The 23,991-nt window shown below is 42.2% G+C and overlaps 1 protein-coding gene across 3 annotated transcripts in view; it reads right to left on the bottom strand.

Annotated features, from left to right (window-relative positions):
• Window positions 1–5,373: 5,373 nt before the first annotated feature.
• The window catches only part of PTP4A3 (protein tyrosine phosphatase 4A3), a 66,115-nt gene continuing 47,497 nt past the window's right edge, over window positions 5,374–23,991 (bottom strand). For all 3 annotated transcript variants that reach the window (XM_075211654.1, XM_075211656.1, XM_075211655.1), the window contains exons 2-6: window positions 22,753–23,374; window positions 18,891–18,983; window positions 11,974–12,104; window positions 9,099–9,173; window positions 5,374–7,953 (exon numbers count right to left, since the gene is read on the bottom strand). In XM_075211654.1, coding sequence (XP_075067755.1) covers window positions 7,836–7,953; window positions 9,099–9,173; window positions 11,974–12,104; window positions 18,891–18,983; window positions 22,753–22,857 — 522 coding nt within the window. In that variant the 5' untranslated portion in view covers window positions 22,858–23,374 and the 3' untranslated portion in view covers window positions 5,374–7,835. The remainder of the gene's footprint in view (window positions 7,954–9,098; window positions 9,174–11,973; window positions 12,105–18,890; window positions 18,984–22,752; window positions 23,375–23,991) is intronic.

The raw sequence follows: 23,991 nt of genomic DNA, 5'->3' as shown, positions 1-23,991 counted from the left end.
CAGCAGGTGTTTTGCACTGAGGCCCACGGAGCCAATGGGGCCCATTGCCTGGGGAACTAGCGAACTGGAGGCCCCGGTCCCCTGCACCAGGGCCATCCAGCTCGCTAGTTCCACCTGTGCTTTCAGGCATTGGTGTGCAAGTTAGATGGGCCTAAATAAATATAGTTTGTATTTTTAGAGCATAAATTTAACAGCAGCCGACAATGAAAACCAATGAGGCTCATTATAAGCAAATTTCTGGTTACAGACAGTGGTGAATTCACCACTAGGATACAGATACAAAGGTTTGTAGCTCAAGACGCAGCTCTCCGTACACACCAAGAGCAGGTGCTATATACACACACACACACACACACACACACACACACGGTTTACACAAGCTCTGTGTGTATGTAACAACTTCTTGGCTGTTTTATGCAACAGACTTTGCAAATCTACTCCTATAGGAGACCGATCTCATACCTGCAATATCAAGAATAAAACACAACATTGTTCTACAGCCACATTTTTAACGAAACCGAGCGAATATCTTTAACCAAAAACAATGAAAGCAATAAATGGACTTAAAAACAAAAAAAAAAAACACTACAGACAGTTTGATCACTAAATACAGCCAACAAAGCTAAATATACACAAACTTTCATCTCCTGACTTTCGGCAGGCTCGGGGGCCCCTGACTACATATAGGATATCCTCATGACATGGGTAAGGTTTCAACACATGTCAAACTACTTAACATTCTTTCCCCCCCCTCCTGAAGATTATGCGGCCTTGTTAAGTAAGGATGAGAGGGGAGAGGAGCGAGGGAAGGAGGGAGGGGAGGGGGGGGGGCACAGCAGAAAGAAAAGACCTTTCATAGTCTGATAAACAAAAGATAATGGGCGCACTTATCTCCCGCTGTAACATTTATTTTCATTTTTCTAAAAAAGGTTTATGAACAATTGGCTTCCTCTCCTTCCATCTAGTGCTGGCTGACATTATAATTCAGGTTGTGTTTTTCAACCATTACAGACATATGGCCACACAACATAGCGCACTTGAACCTTTATTTCTCTGTTTACATGGGGATGGATGGGAGCTGTCATATTGCAAGTTTGTCCAAGCTGCAATTATATGCAATTCATAGACTAAGGGGACAGTGCCCCCTAGTGACCAAACTAAAAAAACTGTGATAACAGGTCTGACGCAAACCAAAACACCTTTTGAACGCAACAGACAAGAGATTACAATTTTCAATTAATATTTTTAAAAATGCAATAAATGGGTTTTCTACCATCAAAATTACTTTATTTACTGGTTCAGTTTGCCCCCTGCAACGCTTAATAAATTAAATTTCTAGCATCTTTGTGTGGTTCTCAGCCATGTCTTTATAAAAATCAGGCAGGGTTTTCATTGTACCCCTGTGCAACAGAAACATGTTACCTGATTAAAGACATTACTGAAAAGCACAGTCAGAATTCCTAATACAACAGCTGGCTTGACCCTACATAACATACACCTTAAAAAGTTTACAAAGCCACAGTAAGTCTCAACTATATTTACGTTCCTTTTAAGCACAGGGGGTAAGAAAACAACTTAAATCATGCATAAAAAAAAAAAAAAAAAAAAGTTGTCACTCAATTTCTTACTTTTAAATAACCAAAACATTTAAATATCCAGCTAACATTATTCAGCACCTACGACCACAGACACGATCAATATCCGGAGAATGTGTCAGCGATAGACAATCCACCTCACATATATAAAACTATTAAATAAGTACTAATAATAACTTTCAATGAATGCAAAGATACACACTCCATGATGCCATATTTCAATTTAAGTCTGTTCCACAGCGTAAGTTACTGAATTTATTAGTTTATTTTTCCTTTAACAAACAAGTAGCCAAAGCATCCCTGTTACTATAGGTTGTACCCTCTGGTATAGTACAGCCATAAGGGTACTATAGAAGACCTTAACCTTATATTACTATTTTAGGACTTCTATCATAGTGAATGCAACGCTTACATAAGATTTATGAGTTTTGTGTTTTTTTTTCTGTTGGTGAGAAGGGACTTCAGAGAGTAAAACTTTATATAACTAAAGAGGGAAAAAAAAAAAAGTCATAAAAACAGTTAAGCAAATGTGTAATAAAGTACAAATAACTTCAGACAGAGATTATACAGATATTGGGCTCAGCATTAGAAAGAGGCTTTAGGGAGATTAACTTTTTCCAGGAAACAGACAATGACACCTATTGAGCCGATCTCGTGAGTAGAATATATTCAAATATCTAGAATTCACGGGAGGTGAAAAGAAAACCACCACATCAAACACAGGCTGCATGATACGTGCATTAATTGCAACAGAACCCATTTCCTATCGGCATCCAGGTGGGCCCTTTAAATTTTAGGTTTAAATGTATTTTCACACAAACTTTGTGTTTTTTCAATCCAAAATTTAGGAGCTGGGCAAGCAGTGCATGGTCTGAAATCTTAAGGGATGGTGAAAAATTTAGTTTTTTGCTAGAATTCATTAACCTATAAAATATATTACTTATCAAATTGCAAACCCCCCCCCCCAGCTCCATTGTGGCCCCTGCAATACTCTTGTGGCTACTTAGGTGGGCTCAGTCCATAGCTGGACATTTGAAGCCCACTCTATGGGGGAGCTCCACACCCCAGGTAAACAAAATTAGGTATTTTATCACAACTTATAGAACACCTTCCAACATAAAATTTTAACATTTACAATTTGGCCACACATGTGGATTACCAGTGGGCAGATCGAGGCCATTTGGATCACACACCCGGATCGTGGGGTTAGGGGAGGACCGTGGACGTTGGCAGACAAGGATCTGGAATCCCCAATTGTTTTGGGACAACCAGGCAGAGGTTGAGGGCCAGTTCACCAGTATGGCTGCCTGCGTGGTGTTACAATCTTTAAAGTGGACCATCATCTTCAGACAAAACTACATTAAGAATGGAAGTGTTTTAGGTAATGGTGTAATCAATGCAGAAATGAATAATTATTTCTGTATTCACTCTGAATCTAGTGATCGGAGCAGTTTATTACACCGGTAGATGGCTGCTGAAAATGGTCTCCGCCCTAATTTACATAATTAAGCCCCGGGTAATAGACAGGAAACAGGAGAGGCAGATTAACGGCAAGTGACTCAGTAGTAACACATTTCAGAACAAATAGATATGAACAGATTGACATTGTCTGTTTGTGAAATGTTTCTTCATACAATAATGACTGTTGTACTTTTACATATGAAATGTTTATTATATGAATTTTAGAAGTCAGAGGGGGTAGGTGCAGAAGCCTTTCTATAATAACACTAAGGCAGGTTATGTGGGGTTACAAGTCACAGCTCTTGGCATGCTGGGACTTCTAGTTCTACACTGGCTGGTGAGCCGCAGGTACCACAGCTGTAAGGCATCAGCAAAGAACACAGCAGAATAGATTGTAGTATTGCATTAGGAAAGACATTCGGCAGTCTCAAGCACCATTAAGAGAAGATCTACATGAAAATGTACGATTGGGGCATTTGGAGAGGGGAACAGAAAAGTAAAATAAAATATTGCCAATAGAAACTTTGCTGGTGCACACCAAGTTTGAAACCGGAGATCAGTGTTTAAAATAAAACACTAAAGACGCCAAACCAGACAAAAAGCTAAAACCGGCCAATCTGAGTTTTTGGTTAGAATGTTTTAACTTATAATTTGATTGCCATTAAAAATGTAACCAATGCGGACATCGTGACAGATCATCTAGAATTTGGGAGATCATTAATTACCTGAGTTGTGGTTTTGTACAAATGAAAAGGCACACAAGGAGTTGGTCATGTTGAAATAGGTTACCTAGAAGACTGTCTAATGTTGCCCATACACAGAAATAACCCTGATGGGCCAATTAGACTAAACACTTCTTAATCTAGCAGTTTGGTCACGTAAGGTAGAGAACGGAGCTGAAAGTCAATATGTGCATTTGGGTTCATTATTGCACTTGGGTTTATTACTGCACTCAGAACGAAGTGCAAGCTCCTACGGTTTCATTGTCATGTAAATTTGCTCCCCCAATACCAGATCAAAGTACGTGGGCAACCTTACAGCACACGACATCTTTCATATCAGTGCATAAGACGTAAGAGGCACAGCGCTTGTGTGTGTGTGTGGGTTTACTAAATAATCTCTAGATCTTTTTCTAGAGAGCAGATTTGTTTTTAGGAAAAATAATATAAAATAGACTCATGCACAGTGGAAGAAGCAATTCTGTTTATCTGCTGACTGCGAACTAGTGATGTCAAAGGCTTAAAAAACCCCAACTCGGCCTCTGAATGTCATCAAGGACTTCTAGATAGAAATGATATTCTAGATTTATATCTATATCCCATATAGATTTTGGTTACATTAAAGTGGGGAAAAATTGACAACTGCCATCCTAATGAGAGAATGGTTAACATTCACAAATACTGTTTTCCCCACTATTAAGGCAAATAAAGTCTCTATCTTTTTAGGGCAATATTGCACTTTCCACAGACTAAGATCTGTGGGAAGATACGAAGCTTTTAAAGAGGAAGAGACAGCTCAATAATCATTTATCAGGACAGGAAGTTAAGAGTGAAAGAGAAGTGATGTAGAAAGCACAGAAATATCACCGGTTCTGGGCATAAGATGTAACAAATTACTTTTTATATAAGAACAAAATAAAATTATATACTAGTTCAATTTGTATAAGGATAGCGCCAAACAGTTAGATATTTATTTTTTTAAACTGGCGTATAAATCAGGGACAATTATAGGTGCTGGTATTTACATGCAGAAACAGACAATGTTACCAGTAGAATCATCACATTCATGAAACGGATACATTATTACATTTAAGCAGATTGTGTAAGAATGTTTTGTTGTCTTTAAAATTATTGCAGTTAGCGACTCCTACTCAACCAAACCTTGATGGTATATGAATGGGTAGTAGGGAATATTAACAATGTGGCTGAGGGGAGCTCATTTCATCTTCCCATTGTGATCCGCTCGTTCAGGCCCACAATGGATCTGTACAATCTATCCCTGCGCGATCACAGCCCACCAAAATCGGGTCGATTGATAATACAGGGCTGCTAAACCATACGTGTAATGCACGTGGTGGGCCCATACGTTTGTGGCTACAAGACCCCATTCTCATTGTAGGTCTATTTTATGAACGCACTCCTATAAAACACGTCTACTGCATTATAGGGATCAATAATGTTAGTAAACACCCATGTGAGCTTTCAGTGCATAAAAACGCCCAAACGGTCAGTTGTTTCATGTAACAGTAGAAAATACAAGACGTACAAAGCTTTTGTTTCAATAAAAAAAATTCTGATGGTATTTTAGAGTTGGGGGAGGGGAGGGGGGGGGGTGGTCATGTGATATATTGAGCGAGGCAGGACACCAAATGAGATCAAGAGTCTAAAGAGTTCAAAACCACTAGATACAAAGTATATTTTTAAACTACATCCATATTAATGTTTTTCTTTCCCCCCCCAGAACATTTCTAAGAAAAATACCCAAACAAACGTAAATAAGTCTATAGAGAGACTGCCTCAATCTACACGCCTGGATATGGTGAGAAAAGCCTGTGCCGTCATTACTTAGAAGTGTAGGGTGCGTAAACCAACCCCAAAATGTTATATATTTTATAAGTCACCATTACTTGATGCATTACAGTGGATAACGGATTGTGTCTATAATTAAAGTTCTAGAATAGTGTAAAAGTCCATGACCTTGTAAACAACAACTCCCATTGTTTCACAAATTCAGCTGCCCAAACCCTGAATTCTTCAGGATTCCGCGGGACATTTGTAGGAACTGGCGCTTCTTCATCTAAGCTGCAATAGAAAAGTTACAGTCCAGCCACTTTTACACTTTGCACCAGGGAGTGAGCGCTCCCTTCTATGTGAAGTTACATAGCCAAGGAGAAGGCCACACTCAGAAGGCTGCAAACAGGAGCGCTCTAAAGGGAGTCCAAAGAAAAAACAAAATAAAAACAAAAATAAACCACAAGTCTAAGACGTTTGTTCGCCAGTCCCTATATATAATAAACTTCCATTCAGAAATCGCGCCTAGGTATCAATAGGAAAATCTCATTGCAGGATGAAAGTCAGCGAGAGTTTCTCTTTCATTAACTGGACGGACGTCTTCCTTTCAAAAAAAGGTAATTAAAGAACTAGGTGAAACCACTGTAACATGGGGGAAAAAAACTCATTTATTTATGTTACAATAGCAGCAATTATTCCCACATCACCGATTCGCTTTCTAGGGTTTGTGGAACTTTAATAACAAGGCGTACAAATATCAGAAAGAAAAAAAAAAGAAAAGTAACAGAAAAAGCACTAAATAAAAACTCCGATTGAAAGAAAATAATTTTTTTCCTGTAATTAATTCCAGTGCCATTTTATTCCGAATTAGTGAATTCATGGAAATAGTCAATGTGTGAAAAGACAAATTTAATGACCGACAATGGTGCTGTAGAGGTTCGGTTATTAAAAAAAAAAACCCCCAAAAAAAACCTGTCCCCCCCCCATCTTGTGGAACACAACATCGTCTTGTGGAATACATTTTGTGTACAAAAGTGATTCTGTTAAATAAGGCTTCACAACCAGAAAACTTTATTTCTTTTCAATGCTAAAAAAAAAAAAAAAAAAAAAAAAAAAAAGTACGAACCTCCGCACGGTAGGTGTCCGACATTCATACTCTGTGTCGCGCTGATAACGGTACCGGCTGATGGCGGCCACATAGCCACCCGCAGGGAGAGGTAGATTTGACCCGTAGATACGGGTGTGTTATGCAGGCACTGCAGAGGTGCGGCTATGAGGCGACCATCAGCACCAACCGGAAAGGACACTTTCATATAGATTTCCCTCGGATTACATACAGTCGTAAGGGAATCGTAGCAATAAAAACTAAATGTAACAGACATTTGCACAGAGTCACAATCTTAATGTTTTTGTGCTCATTAGAGGTCATCACAAATATAGTCAGCAGGCTGTTGTCCCTGCACCCCCCGCTACCGTCTCCGTGACCCTTTATAGCGGTGTAGCAGTAAACGCTCAGTCCTCTAGCGCAGAGGCGTGCAGAATGGGATCCGAATAAAATCAGTTTCACAAACTCTCTACGCTCTGCCTGACGTCTTCTTCCAATGGGCAACGGGAAACCAAACGTGGCGAGAGCAGATGCCAAATCAACACGGCTCTGTGGCAGCCGACGGCACTTCTAAAAATTCTCAAGATAACCATAATGCAACTTAATACATGATTTAGCTGTTGCCCTGGTGAGGTTTGAAGATGTGTACTAAGGCTTGAATGTTTTTTTTTTTTTTTTACCCCTGTGCAACGTAGCAGAGTTGGGCGATACAGACCCCTAATACACCCTTATCCTATACCGAGACAGGTTTGGGGTGCAGGGAGGGTTGACAAACTAAAATATATATATAGTGTACCGGAAGTCAAACGATCTAATCCTCATTAGAATATTTCACATAGCTAAGAATGGTACAATCACAGTGGGGGAGGGAAGGTGTATTCAATAGTCCGTAGCTGACAGTTTGCAATATTAAACCTCAATCTCCCCCACACGCACACACATCCACCCCAAAACTGCCCCAGCTGTACAGGGTGTTATACAACTCCCATGTTGGGTGAAAAAAAAAACAAAAAAAAAACAAAAACAAATGGTTAAGTAATGCAAAATACATAAGTCTTCTCCACATGAAGGTATGTAAAACGTAATTCTTGTGAAAGCGAGAGCTGCAACTTCTAGTAGAGACGAGGTGTGGGGCGAGGGCCCAGGCGGGCGATGCTTTGGCAGTTACATGATGCAGCACTTGTTCTTGTGATTATGAGGGTCTTTGAATCGGAGCCGCTGCTTTGGCCGGTATTTCTCCAAGTAGGTCAGTTGCTTGCTGTTGATGGCGCCCCTGCGCTTTCTGCAAGTGAAACAGAGGGCCGTTAGCTGCGTTCTACGCTCCGCCAAGGCGTTGACTCACTAAGCGCAATCTAAGTCACAGCGGAAGAGAACAGGATGAGGGTCCGCAGGATCCAGGCACAGTCCCTATGTGTTTAAGAGACCGAGGCTTCCTAGATCAAAGGACTACTGCTGGATGTACATAAGCACACCGTCTCCAAACGTGTAACCCTACCATCGCCATCAGGTGTATCCTCTGCTCAACAGTCTATCGTGTGTGTATGTTTCTACGATTTAACACACAACCTGTGGATACCTATTGTGAAGTTGACATTTGCCATGCGGCTGTTTAGTATAAATGTAATCTGAAGCGCAGCACAGTGACAAATAACCATTTATTAACCCATCTACAGAGAAGAACAGAGATCGATCTAACCATACAAGCGCCGATCAGATTGTCTGGATCAATTGTTTGTGCAACAGGCTGCGTATCGATTAAAAGGATCAACCTATAATTGGTTTGGAATCCTAATAGGGACAAAACTCTGGTCTGTGGGGTTCACAAGCAGTGGATTAAGCTAAACCGTCCTGAAATAGTTTTGGTCATCATGGCAAAAACAATCTCCTAACACGTGCGGTCATCTTGCCCCCAATCAGGTGGGTTCTGCCACAAATGCTTTCAAATTTAGAGACACAGGTGACCAAACTGAACATTCAGACATTCTGTGCTCAGGGCAAGTGGTCAGACCACAAAGGGGCATCTTGGCGCGGATGGCAAATGCCAGAAGCCGTTCATCTCTGGCCTGCTGAGACGGGCTCATTTATGCTTAAAGAGTGCTATCAATTTACAGAATCAGAACACACCAGTGACATTAAATGTATAAACTTCAGTAACCATTATTTGTATAAATTGTGCTTAATTCTGTAATAACGGCTGTATGATTACAAAGAACTATAGATCATAAAGGACTAATACTGCCTATTGTAGATAGTATTATATACTGTGTAACAGAGGAGGTCTGAGGGTAGATACAGGAGATAGGATGTACGACAGATATAATGAATGGAGCTTGAAGGACTAATACAGAGATACAGTAACACAGAAAGGGCGGAGAGAGGTGAGAGATACAGTAACAGATATAACAGAAGTCAACACAGAAAACTTACTGTCGTATAAACTGAATGGCATCTTCATATTTCATCCCACTCTCAATAAGAGCCAGGGCGACTAGGACCGGAGCTCTGATAAAGACAAATAAAATATACATCCATCAGATCATAACTACAAAATCAGACTATGAAGCAAATAGCGACTTCAATAGCGTTCTACCATTATAGATAGAAACCATTATAATGAACGCAGGATTTTCACAGTAAGTAGACACATTGGTACTATGGGCAGCACCTAAAAATGATTGAACTTTTTTTTGGCCTTTGAGCATCATGTAGGATCATCAATAGGTTCCAAAAACAACTACCCCCAAAAGCACAAATGTACCTCAAATATCTTTAGTTGCATTTCTGAGAAAGATCCAAGTTCTTTCACATAAAGTTACATCTATCACTTCATTCTAAAAGAGTGTTTATTGAAAAGACCAATTACTTTGGTCGTCTCTACCATTAAACGGCCTCCGCCAGGGAGAACCCGCTGACCGTTCCTCTATGACATCATAGAGGCGGAGTACAGAAACCCCTGTTCTCGCAGCGGGAGACAGAAAGACGGGAGGAAAAATACTAGAAGCAGAAAAATGTTTCTTAGACTCCCAACAGTTTACTCCTAGCAGTGTTTCAGACAGAGGTGGATGGAAGTATCGTAAATCCTCTTTGTCCTCCATTTGAGAGCATGCTTGATGTACACAGGCTTGGGGTAGTGGAAACAACTTCCAAGCAAATACACGACAGACACAAAAATGAGCATCGGTTAAATGGATTCAAGCCTCGTTTATCATGAACAGGGGGGAAAGGGGCTGCTGCATAACATTGTCATTCCTGAGTGGGGACACAAGATTAGAGGAATGTCACACTGCAGCCAATACTGCCAATTGTTACACAAAAATGCAGTTGGAAATTCCATTATTCATTGGATAAATGTGTGCTAGGAATTAAGGCTTGTAGCCCATGTGACCTGTGTTTTAGTAAGCTGGAGGGAGATTTAAAACTCCGCCCCTCCCGCAGCTACTTTTGACAGCGGCCCCTCACCTGTCCACATTGCATCTTACTCGATAGCAAGAGAGGGAAAAAAAAAAAAAGGACATATATTGCTCTATACATTCTTCTATATATGTATTCTGTCTGAGGCCCTTTCCTTACAGTGCAGGATTCACAGTTAAAGTCTGGACTGTTTACGTGGTGTGTGTATATCGCCCAAATATCAACTGCAGGGCCCACTAACAGTGGTCAGAAGACAAATTGGACTCTGATGGTTCAGACAGATCTCTGAATAAATCATTTCGGGGAAAACAAAGGAGAACTACAGTCCTGACATTAAACTCTGAATCAGTTGCAGCTGGTTAAGCCCGATACCAGAATGTTACCCTAGGGTCCGCATACAGGTTCCTCAATGTCAAAACCAGACCTGGCCAACCTGTGGCTCTCCAGGTGTTTAGACTATAAGTCCCAGCATGCCCCGCCACCTCGCTATCCACCGACAAAGCATGCTGGGGCTTGTAGTTTCACAACAGCTAGAGCCACAGTTTGGCCAGGCCTGGTGTAGGGGTAACACCCCTCTCTCCTAGCTCCTGCCAACCGGGAGTGAGCAGCCAGCACAGAGTGCAGGAGTTGGGGGACCCAACGGACTAAACAATAGACCTTCTAGAAGTAAATAAGGTATTTAAATAAATTTCGCACGTTAACTGAATTCAGTTACAGGAAGTGTTGTATCCTATAATACTAGAGGACAATGCTTCAGGCATACTTTATGGAAATAGTGGAATCCTCTTGTATAAAAGACATTTTTTATATGTAGGAAATTATATTGTTTCCCAGCTGTGTTCCCACACAGAAATCACCGTAAAACATGCAGGTGGAAGTTTAAAGATTAAAGATCAGTCGGACGACTTTCCGTGGAAAGAACAGCTCTCGTTTCCCCTGCTCTGAAATAACCAGTTCATAAAATATCACATCTAAACTGCTCTGTTCTTACATGTGCATGTTATTGATAATTGAGTCAATACTGATCTTATCCAGACCATCTTAGATAGGCTAAGCACACGTAGACCGTGTTAAATAAAAAAACACCACAAAAGAGTATTTCAAACTAGAATAAAAGATTTAATCCTTACAATGCTCCTGTTCTCCTCTTTAAGAACCAAACTAAGGATTTCCCATTTAGTCCCTTATCACAATTGTATAAGGTCAGTTTCCAGAGAACCATTACAGAAATACCATCTCGCAACACCTCAGGAAGTTTTTTTTTTTACTGCATGACTAAATTCTCCTTATAGATGTATGTTTTAGATAAAACGTTCTGCGATCTCCAAGGGCTCTTCCTGACCTCGTGTGTTCTCTTTTACTGTTTAACTCAATCTCCAGCTGTTCTGGCTACTTGCCCAAGAATCACAGTCAAGTCCTGAAACAGACCCACCACGCCCAATAGACGATCGCTCCCCAATCCAAGAGGGGAAAACTTCAGGAAGGCTACTAAGCCGTTTTATTCATTATACTTTTCTATTTTTCTATTGCATTGACCAGGAGAAGGCCGATAAAATATGACTTGGCAGTGTGCTGATAGCAATGGATAATTTAGGTTAGAGGGTCAATAGACAAGCATGTCTCAGGTAAGACCATATATATACCAGAGGCATCACTTGGCTTGTCAAGCTGTTCTGAGCAGGAGTCAAGGTTTTCTAGGTTCTTCAAGCATGGCACATTCCTGGTCATATCTCTTTATGGGGGAGAGACACTTAAACCCCTACTCTATAGCAAAGTAGAGTCTTTCATAGCCATGACTCAATGTGACCTAGTTTACCAGTCATAGGTCATACATACCCAAGAATGTCGGAATAGCATAAGCCCAAATTTGGGGGAGGGGGGGGTCACCTACCTGCCTAGACCAGCCACGCAGTGTACGGCCACACAGCAACCAGGGTCTTCGCAAAATTTGGCCTTCAGCAAATTTAACCAATCGTCTACAATTTTGTTGGGAGGTGGGGCTCCATCATCAAACGGCCAATCCTGAAAAACCAGGAGAGAAAGGGGACACTTAAAGTTCCGACATTATTTATAGCTCTGGATCTGCAACACGAACCTGGAGAAGAGACATTAGCAGTAGAAAATAATAAAGGGTAGTTTCAGGCAAATTAAAATGACACCAACTCCCCACATCAGAGCACAGAATCATGATGGTGGTTTACAAGACATTATTATCCATCTCCAAGACACTGATCAAGTCCTCTGAAAAGCAGCATGGCTGCCAGGGCCTCTTCACATATTGGGGATTACGTTCGCTGTATGGCTGATCGATACGACTGAATATACAATGCAAGGACTACAATAATGGAGTCCCACGTCAGCGCACACCAAGATACGACACAGTGCAAAGCATCACACAGAGTGTTGCGCTGTAAAGCAATTTGCGATATGAACGCAGTCAGAACCAACCAACAGATGTAAATATAGAACAAAGGTATTTCAGATAAAAAGTTGATCTATGATTGGGGCATTAAATTGACCTGTGGATGAATGTAATGAACATCCCTCATTTCTCGCCATAAGTCTCTGATCCTGATCAACATCCGACAGGGACCTATCGGAAGTAAATCAGGACTGGAAGGAGTGTCAGTGGGACAAACACTGCAGTCTGACAGTGTGTGTGGTACAGTACTAGTGTTACTATACAGGACCCAGCCGCGGTGCATCGTCTCTGCGTCCGCTTTGGACACGGACAGCTCCTTGGCGGCTGCGCCCAATTCTTTAGTTAAATCCTGTCTTCCCTCAGAGGCTCATGAGAGATTCGTACAATGTTACTTTTTGTTACAATGTAGCTCAGAAAACAGGTGCATAATGAAAATGTTATTCGGCAACATATGGATGAAGTCACATCCACCAGCTGCTTTATTACAAAGGGACAATAATGTGCAGCTAGTGCCACCCACAGACACGAGGAATCCACAGGAAATCTGGTTTTACAGAGTCTAAGTGTTTAATATGGAAATCACAGGACAGTTAACGCGTTTCACTGAGATTCCAAAGCATGTTCGGGAGATTAACGCCTTTCAGATGCTTCAGAAGATTGTGTTGCAGAGCTGGATACACTGGAGACTGGCACCTATGTCAGCTATTTACAGGTTACACTGAAATAAAAACACAGAAAATGACGTGGGACAGAAAAAAACAAAAACACTGATATGAGTTATTTAAAACCATACTGTATCGGGCCAGACAGGAAGTCAGAGCAGCTTTACAAGAACCAAGATACAGACACTTAATCCCATCAGCACCAGGTGCTCTTTCATATGAAAAGAAACATTTAATGTTTTCTCTACAAGTCGTTTTCATCAGGAATAACCATTTCATAGTGTACCCAAGACTGTTACATTACCCCCCCCCCCCCCCAAACATAAATGTTTGGTAGCATATTGGGTGAGACACAGCTAAATCTATAATATTTTTTTATTATCACAGGGAAATAAATCAGCATAAATGGGGGAGGGGCAAGAAATAAACCCCCTCCCCCCAAAAAACAACCACACTAAAAATCAGCATGTACAAAAGCAACATTTTTGTTTGCCAGTACTATAAACAAGCCACAACTGACCCAGAGTCTGTACCGTTTTTCCACGAGTGTGGCGTCATTTTCCAGTGGATCCTGTTACTCTCCAACTGTCCCAAACCTCAGGATGGAGCCATTGGGACCAGCAGCAATGACCAATGGTGCATGCTGGGAAATCTGAGCAGACCATACTGCTGCCCACCAGTCTATATTCGCAACCACCGAGCGACTCAGATATAGGTCTATGCAGGTTTAGGTACTTCCTAAGTAACAGCTTAGTATTTCCAATCCAACATTACACAAGGTGTGGTAACAATTTGCAGAATTTAAGGGGCCCAGAGAGAAAGAGTAGCCAATGAGAGATCTGCCAATCATTGACCACTGAGCCGTCATTAGGAGACACTTGGTAAACGCTTTACAGATATTAGGTAGTGGTGACTCTACAATTACAACCATTAGGGGGGGTAACAAAAATGTTTAGACACCTCGGGCACCTGGTAAACAAGGCAAATACAGATTATAAATGGGGTATATTAACCCTTAAGGGCCTGGGGTGTAGGCATTATTCAGGCATCTACACTTCACACACAGTTCAATCTCATGATGACATCCTGGCTGCTCATTGTCTGCTCAGCCTGGACAGTGAATTATTTACAAATAATGAGCCCTCCTCCCACAATGCAGGATTCAGATAAAGACAATGAAGGGAGCCGCATTCTTAAATACCAAAACACCTGGGGTTCTCTCTTCAAAAAGGTATCAGGGCAGATAAATAAGGTCTGAATCTTCCTTTGTGTAATGTACAGAACACAGAGATAAAAAGCCATTATTATCGTCATTAATTCATATAGCGCCAGCATAGTCTGTAGCACTTTCCAATTGTGAACAAACAGTAATAAAATTATACTGGGTAGGGAGGTAAAGCTGGGTACACACTACACAGTTTTCATCCAATAATCGGCTCAATCAGCCGACATACGACCGCTCATTCAAAAGTCGGGTCAGTGTGTGCAGTGACACGATGGTCGAAAGTCTACCCAAATGGACGATTGTCGCCTTGTTTGGTTGGTCGTACCGTTTAATATTTTCGTTCCAATCTCGTTTCCGTTGTGTAGTGTGTATAAACTTCCGACCAATCCACAATAGTGAGTACGAAATTACAGTCATTGCTCACGACAATATGGCTGTAAAAAGTCGCTAAAGTGACGTTCGCTCTTCCCTTTATCATCCTAAACAAGGCTAGTGTGTATGCAGTCCATGGACCGAGCGATCGGAACATCGATTGCATGTAAAATCGCTCGGCATAAAAAGTTGGTTGAAATTTCTGTAGTGTGTACCCAGCTTAAGAGCGCTCCCCAAAAGCTTACAATCTATAGGACAATGGGCGTTTGATGCATGAGGGAAAGTGCAATCTGGCTCGATCAATATGCGATATGCAGCAAAGTAAAGTGCTTAGTGGGCTACCTGATCAGTCACACAGCAATGTTGGTCAGGGGGTCAGAGGGTTTTTGTCTTGTGTGAACTGTGTAAAGGGTAGAACTATGGTACCCTAGGGTTGAGGATTTTTATAACCTTCCCCGAAGAGGTGGGTTTTCAGAGAACGTTTGAAGGTTTGAAGACTAGAGGAAAGTCTTACTTTGTGAGAGGGAGGAAATGCCAAAAAGTAGGTGCAGCCAGAAAAAAGGCCCAGGATTGGGAGCAGGTAACGAGAGTGGATGAGAGACAGCCTTTACTGCACATCTACTCTAGAGAAACAGAACATTGTGCCCTACCTGTGTAAATAGAAAGTAGGGCAGATTACAGAAACTGCCACAGCTGCATACAAAGCTGCCTACATACTCAGCTGATCGGCACAGCTGCTGAACCAGACTGACGAGAAATGTAACCACGTGGGCGGGCAACTGCTGTCATCTGGTTACTCAGGTGCTACATTAAGCCAGCTTAATATACACTTCACTCCAATACGCATAATGTAGACTATAAACTCATCAGGAGCTAGTGACATAACTGAGGGTACACAAACATTACAGTAAAAAAAAGAAAACATAAAAAGTCTTGCTAAATGACAATATAACCCCTCAACATGTGACAATATATTTGTAAACCCTCAGACACAAAAACGGAGCAGGAAACACAGATTATTCACAGCTTTGAAGCTACAGAGTCTCATTAGAGGGAGAAATATAGCACATAACGCCAACACTCCAGCAAGGTCAACTATTAATAGCGCATTGTAAACACGCAGCGACCGACAGATAAGGGTGTTTGATGTCAGTTTAGAAGCCATGTCATGAGCTGGTGAGGAAATAAAAAAAATTGTTGTCTTTTCATCAACTTTTGCCAATAATTGAGGTGCTTCGAGCGTAATACGAGTACTTGATGTTCTAAGGGCGCCCGCTCCGCAGAGAGTGTATTCAGAGGCATAATGCACGTTGGAGGGTGCAATAGCAACAAAAGGATTATAAAAGCACGCTGCTAGACGGAGCCTGGCATCCCTACACTGAAGGGCAACAGACCGGAAAATATCCCATCAAGAGGGAGTCTGGCACTGCCACTATGGCAGCGTTACAGGCACCTTTATAAAACAACACAGGCTGGAACAAAAACTACAACACACGCTGGCACTGCTACTACGGCATCCTGGCATTACACAGAAGCAGACTGGCATCCTATCCTCCGAAGGGTGCCATTACCTCAAGGCCATAACGGTATCCTTGGTTGTTGGCACCAGCCTACTGTAAAGAGATGGGTATACTGGCACTGAAACATACACAAACTAGCACTGGCATAGGACAGTAAGGCTCTACATTGGCACTGCCTACCATTCAGGAATTAATAAATTTGCATGTGGACTGGCTTTGCAAAATCATCATAAGGCCTTAAATGCTGGCACGAAAGCTTCCTTTCAGGTGCCCAACAGTGCCAGGAAAGACAAATATTAACTTTCACTACCCAAGTGCAGACTGTGCGATCCGGCTATCACTACAGAGCAGTACGGACTGGCAGAGAACGGACTAACTCTCTCTCTGGCACCAATGGTGTCATATCACAAGGCAGCATGAAAAGGGACTGAGACAACATTTTTATTACATACATTATATAGACAAAAGTATTCAGACGCTTGACCATTACACCAACAGGGACTGTAATGAATGATCTTGTATTCAAATATATATACTTCAATATGCACTCAGTCCCCCTTTTGCAGCAATAACAGTTTCCACTCTTCCTGGAAGGCTTTCCACAAGATATTTATTCTGGAGAGCATTTATGAGGTCAGGCACGGATGTTGAACGGAGATTGTGAGCCTGGCCTTCTTGTCCAAGTTCTTCCACACTGAACTCAAACTGTGTCTTTGTAGTCCTTGCTTTGTTCACTGGAGCACAATCATGTTGGAATAGAAAAGGGCCTTCCCCAAACTGTTGCCACAAAGTTGGAAATTACTCGGTATGCTGAAGCATTAAGATTGCCCTTCACTGGAGATAAGGGGTCTAGCACAAACCCTAAAAAAAACTACCCAATAGCATTATCCCTTCTCCAAACTTCACAGTTGGCATAATGCAGTCAGACAGGTAACGTTCTCCCGGCATCCGCCAAGCCCAGACTCGCCCATCTAACCGTCAAACAGAGGACCGTGATTCGTCACTCCACAGAACACGTTTCCACTGCTCCACAGTCCAGTGTGGGCGAGCTTCACACCACTCCATCTGACGCTTGGCATCGGTCTTGGTGATGTGAGGCTACATGCAGCTGCTCGGCCATGGAAACTCATTCCAATAAGCTGCCGCTGCACAAGTTTTTGTGCTTACATTAATGCCAGTGGAAGTTCGCAACTTTAGCTACGGAATTAGAGAGTTGGCGACTTTTACACACCATGCCCCTTAGCAGTCTTTGAACTCGCTCTGTGATTTTACGTGGTCTTCCACTTTGTGGCTGAGTTGCTGTTGTTCCTAAACGCTTCCACTTTATAATAGTATCACTTACAGTTGATTGTGGAATATCCAGCAGGGATGAAATTTCACAAATAGTCTTATCATCATCATTTATTTATATAGCGCCACAGATTCCGCAGCGCTGTACAGAGAACTCACTCACATCAGTCCCTGCCCCATTGGAGCTTACAGTCTAAATTCCCTAATATACACACAGACAGAGAGAGAGAGAGGGGGGAAGAGAGACTAGGGTCAATTTTGATAGCAGCCAATTAACCTACTAGTCTGTTTTTGGAGTGTGGGAGGAAACTGGAGCACCCGGAGGAAACCCACGCAAACACAAAAGGTGGCATCCTATCACAGTACCATGCATGTAGTCAGTGAGCTCTTCAGAACCACCCATTTTGTAACACAAATGTTTGCAAATGGAGACTGCATTGCTAGGTGCTGGATGTTATACACCTCTGGCAACAAGTCTGACTGAAACACCTCAATTCAATAATTAACAGGTGTGGCCAAATACTTTTGTCCATATAGTGTAGCTCAAAGGAATATAATTATATACACATACACACACACTAGACAGACTGGGCAGAGATAATCTAAGACTATAAGAACACCCCAGGGTGGCTTCTCAGCCCTTTACCGCCCCAGCCACACCCCAATGACAATATACTCTGCCCCCCAATGCTGCCACCTATTCCCTTGTCATAAGGTCAGGTCTCCCAGACACTGAGATCATCACTCTGTCAATTAGATTTACAGGAAGATTATAGCAGGGGATAAAGATTCTGGGAAAGAGAATGCAAATAATGCATCTGTAATTAAGCAGTGATCACGGCACAGAAAAGAGGTAACGTCCTAGAATAAAAAACAATATCAAGTACTGAATATAAATATTAGAAAAATAGAAAAAAATAAAATAAAAAAAATAAAAAAATAAATAAATGGCAACTTTACATTGTACATGAAGACCTGCCACGTGTGAGATGTTACGGGTTACCAGAAGGTGCAGTTTTTGGACAGGAAAATGGAATATTTTTCTCAATTTTTTTTTTTAAATAAAAAAGCAGCATTTGGTTGGTTTTCAGTCCTTTTAGATTTAGGGGTGTGTTGGTCCCACTCACTGGTTTTACCAGGGTATAACTTGGGAGACTTCTGACGAGGAATAAACGAACAGAAAAAGGTGACCGACGTCGATTCCAGATTTAAAATAAAATAAATAAATGGGGAAGACCAACAGTTTTCAGATCAAACATCGCTATTCAATCCCGTGCCGCCCAGTTACAGCCACCAGAGCTGGTAGAGGTAACTTACCATGACGGTGATGCCATCCTTCTCCAGAGGAGTCTTATCGTAGGTGACTTCACACACTCTTACCACCGTGGTGGCTCCGTACTTCTTCAGATCCTAAGAGGACAAACACAGATCGTAAGAACGAAGGGCTTGCTGCATTGTCTCATTACAGCCTCAATCAAGGCTCTGATCGACACAATAGGTTACTTTCACCCAAACACAACATTTACATGGACTTTAAAACATCAGCTATTTCTGCAGTCCCAGAAATCTGATTAGTTCACATTTATGTCACCTTTCTACTCAGTGCAGGAATGTATATAATTGCAAATGTACTGATTTGTGTTTTAGAAATGTATCCAATTCTGATGCAATAGACATATGTTGGAGAAAATGTGTTTTTGTAAGAAAGACAAAAAATACCATGCTAATAGCCTGATTGTGAAAGTCTAACAGCAAGTAATTTAGTAGATCACAGATTGATGTAAATTTTGTTAAGTTTAAATTGCATTTTAATCCAAATTTAAAGAACATATTACATCCGGATGATAACCACTGATATATGGTGCCAGATAGGAAAGGACACTGGTTTACCTCGCCAACATGCGAGTCAGGAACAATATATAAAGAGCACTGTTTGACCATGTAATGTAATACTTCTGATCACTAGTACCTCCACCTAGTGTGTAATGGTCCTTGTAATGACCCCTTGTTGCAAATAAAACATCACTGCTTGAAGATTCTGCCCGACGCCTATTACCGGCTATATCCTGTGACCAACAGATAAGAGCTTACACTCTAATCCGTTTCCTGGCTGTCCTGTGTTGAACCCAGTGTGTCAATGCTCTGCCCCGCCACCCAGCAGTCCTGATCCATGGTAAGCTTTCATCAGCTGCCAGCCAACCTACAGTAAAGAGGCGATGTAGCAGCTGTACAAGTTACTCAGAAGTAAGCGGTTCTAGGTGCTATGAAGGAGTCTGGTGGTGGCAGCGAGATTCTCCTACAACTATTGTGCAGTTGGCATTCGGTGCCTGGTGGTAAAGTGACACCAGTAGGAGCGGTCAGTAAGTCGGATACGGACAGCAAGAAAGAACCCAGATAAATTGAGCAGGTAGAACATCCTGTTACCCTTCTGCCCCCTACAGACCGGTCACAATGCTATTTTATATTGGATCAGCAGGTTCAGAGACTCTTGATCTAAGTGTATTGAAGGATTATCAGAGCACATGCGGTTTCTCGGGCCAGATAAGCTGTTAACAAACACAGACGAGAATATACGGACATGAAAATTTGCATTCACCAAGAACACACGCAAATCGTGCTCTTTCCATAGTGCAGCCATTAACCAATTCCCCGCTGGTGTGTTTGGTACCCTGGGGAAATGCAAATAAAATGCTACATGTCCCGAGAGGCTGCGATCTCTGGAACACACGGCTGGAGTAACTAAGCCGTAGCTTGTAAACAAGTTTGTTCTAAAAAACATTGGGATACTTTTATCAGCCCCCTTTCTTATATTTAACTGTCCGTCGTTATTCACAAGAGCCGCCAAGACTTACACATCAATCTGGTGCATGTAGAGGAAAAAAAGTGCCTTTTTTAAAGTTTACACTTCTATAAGGGGTTAAAATGAAGTGTAAATGTAAACACAGCAAGATTAAATTGTATAACATGTTGACCCGCCTGGATGATAATTTGGACTCTTATTGTGTGATCCAAATGCAATTTATTTTTAGCCCTCATAAGTTTAGGTTCCCAAACTTCCAATAGAGCAAAGCTGTATTTGGAAAAATCCTTTAGATATTACGAGGGGATTTCAGCCGATACCAGTTTACGCAGGCTGCACAAAAATAGCTCCATGCAGAGCCTGCCAAGTGCTGGCTGTAGACACGGTGACAAGTCCTTTCAGGAGTGTTATGAACAATAGTTATTACAGTACTGGAGGAGATACTGGGTTTTTAAAGTACCTCTTGTCTACACATTCTGTGGGCGGGGCCAATATTCCCGAGAATGCAGCCAATCATTACAGCAGGAACCAGTGACAAAGACACAGCAATGGGAGGAGCCTGGCAGTCTGTGGGCTGCGCAGATACACGAGAATTCAACCCATCGCTACAGGGGCGTCACCGTTTCCTAGGGAATTGATAAGTGGCATTTTCAGGATGGCTGTACCTCTGTTTAGGTGACCTGGGACTTTCCTTTCCACCTTCATTATGAGCAGACAGACTCTGGATAAAATTATATCTCAGCCCAACAGAAACACAATCTATAAGCGTGGATGAAAAGCACTGTTACAGGAAACTAATCAGCACAAGTCGCAGGAGGGTATGTACATATTTTGAAGGGACTGCCATCACCATCTACACTTATTTGGCTTGTAATGTTCTCCCAGTTAGACAGCCCTTCATCTGACTATCACACGTATCCAGAGATGTATGCGATGCAGAGAGATAGCTGGGATAGACCAACTGTATAAAGATCTTCTACTTACAGAGGCCACCAGCATAATATACATCCTGGACTATACATCCGGAGGATTCCAGTATGCTCCAGGGATCCCATCACATTTTAATACTCAGATAACTAGTAAAACCAACATTTAAACCCAAAAGGACAAACAGCTATTCCCAGGAATCATTTTGATTTTTTACATATAAAAAAAATAAAGTTCAAAAAGTTTCCCTGAGAAAGGAGACATTAAAAACAGACTTCTACTATTCCCTTTTTCTAGATCGCCAGCTTCAGCCACTGCAGAACCTTCTGCATAGCGATTATGGCGTCTTTATTAGTATCAGTCGGCCCAGGGGTAGACCACCACCGCGCACCTTCTGAGTGTCGACTCGCAGCTGTATCCTTATTCTAAGACTGCATTGATTCATACCGCTGGTCACTGCACCAGTTGAGCTCACAATCTATTTTTCCTACTAGTTACACCGACACACACTAGGGCCATTCTGTACCATGCAGAGGACACCCACAGAAAGACGGGGAGAACGTAGAATCTCCACACAGACACCGCCCTGGTTGGATTATAACCCAGGGCCCCAGTGTGGTGAGGCCACAATGTGACCACCAAACCTCTAACTTTAGTCATGTTTACATTCTGGCCTTACCCTAATGGTCTAGTGTTAACGACAGAACTTGGGCTAATGAAGTGTAAGGATCAAGTTAATCTTACAGTCTAATTTAATCTGCGATACCTTAGACAATATCTCCTAAAACAAGTCCTGGCCAACCTTTGGCGCTCCAGGTGTTGTGAAACTACAAGCCCCAGCATGCACTGCCAGGAGATAGCCAGCCAAGCGCTAGTAGGGCATGCTGGGGCTTGTAGTTTCACAACACCAGGAGAGCCTCCGTCTAGGTGTTGGATGGTGGACTCCCCTGCCCTGGCAGGCCCCCTTCAAAAGGGCTGCAATAAAAAGTCATGCCAGGGAGAAGCCACAACGTTGGTTTAGAAACAGTTAGGAAGTCACCATTCTGCTAATCTATGGTCTCCGCTTCAAAACAAGAACGGACGATAGCACACAATATACAGCATTACAGCACCCCTAATCCACAGCTCACCACCAGGTTTGTGTGAAACGTGAACACTTCGAGGTGGCATAACAGCCCACTGGTTTACCAGTGCACCAAGGAAATGCCAACAGGAACAAGGGCAGACAAATGGGAAGGGGGGGGGGGGGGGACTTTGCTGGCGATGACCAAAAAACCCCCAAAAAAAAAAACAAAAAAACACCCTAAGAAGTGGACATTTTAGGTCACCCGGAATGCAGAGTAACTCAATGTGTCCCTTTATAGACTTGGTTCAAGGTCAGAAACCTCTTTAATTATTCAACACTCTAGAGCTGTAGACCTATCACTGACAACATCAAATAACTGCACTCACCTCGATGAAGGTATTCATCGTAGCGTTGGTGGGGTTATGGGTGATCAAGAACCGCATGTTTTTATAGCAAACTTCCACCGGAGCTGGGCGATTTATCCGAGCCATGGCGATGCAGCAAAGATACAAACAGTGAGCTAAAAAATGTACAAAAAACGTCACAAATATTGTGCAAAATATGAACAAAAAACACCCCCCCAAAACACGACAAACTGATTGGCTGTGTGTGGTAGGCTCAGCAGGGTACGGTGTCCAGACTTCCTTCCTCCAATGACCGTTGCCTATTCCTCGAAGAGTTTCCCTTCCTTACAGTAGAAAAAAAAAATGTCCTGGCAGTTTAGAGGCAAATCAGATGATAAAACTGGACCAATCACGTTACCCCATCTGGGTAAACTGTGAATTTTACATTCGGGACGGACTGTGAGGAGAGAACAGGGTTCCGCGGACAGAAGAGTCTTTCGCTCAAGAAGATCCGAGCACAGAGGCCTCTAATGGTTATTCCCGCCGACGGCAACTCGGCTCCGGAGTGACCGCTGAAGCGTGTATCTCATGCGGAGAGGTGGTGTTGTGCGTGGCAGTATTCAAAGGTATTTCTCAGCGGCTCCATATATCTCAGTATTCAGAACTGTAAGGGAAGAAACATATTTTAGTAGCAGCACTAATAGTACATTTATTTATACATTAAAGCAGTAATCTGCAATTTATATGCAAGACTATTATTCTATCATATAAACATAGGCTATACACCTCCACATGACTAGCTTATTGGTGTGTACAAGCCCTCCTGCAACTGTCACTGGATATTTTGTGCCATCTTTCTGCATACTTGCCAACTCTCCCGGAATGTCCGGGAGACTCCTGAAATCTGGGTCGGACTCCCGGGAGAGCAGGCAAGTCTCCCGCATCTGGCATATACCTGGCCAAAATACAGCGATTCACTGTGAACCACGTCATTTTGTCCCCACCCCCCGCATCAAAACATCATTTCCAACGTGGGGGATGGGGCCAAAATTACGCAATTCACCATGCCCCGCCCCTCCCGCCCTCTAGTCACGCCCTCTGTCCGGGATCTTCCAGACTTCAGCGCCTAAAAGTAGGCAAGTATGTCTTTCTGTCCTCCACAACAAAGTCTTTATATCAAGCAGGAGTGCTTATTGCCCCCATAATACAATTCTAGAAGGAAAATGGGGGGGGAAAAAAAAACAAAAAAAACTACTTGTATGACACCACTATTTAAATAGT

Source organism: Mixophyes fleayi, chromosome 5 (assembly GCF_038048845.1).
Source record: "Mixophyes fleayi isolate aMixFle1 chromosome 5, aMixFle1.hap1, whole genome shotgun sequence".
Lineage (NCBI taxonomy): Eukaryota > Metazoa > Chordata > Amphibia > Anura > Limnodynastidae > Mixophyes > Mixophyes fleayi.
The sequence above is the reverse complement of the archived record's forward strand: the minus strand, read 5'-3'. Positions and strand labels throughout refer to the sequence as shown.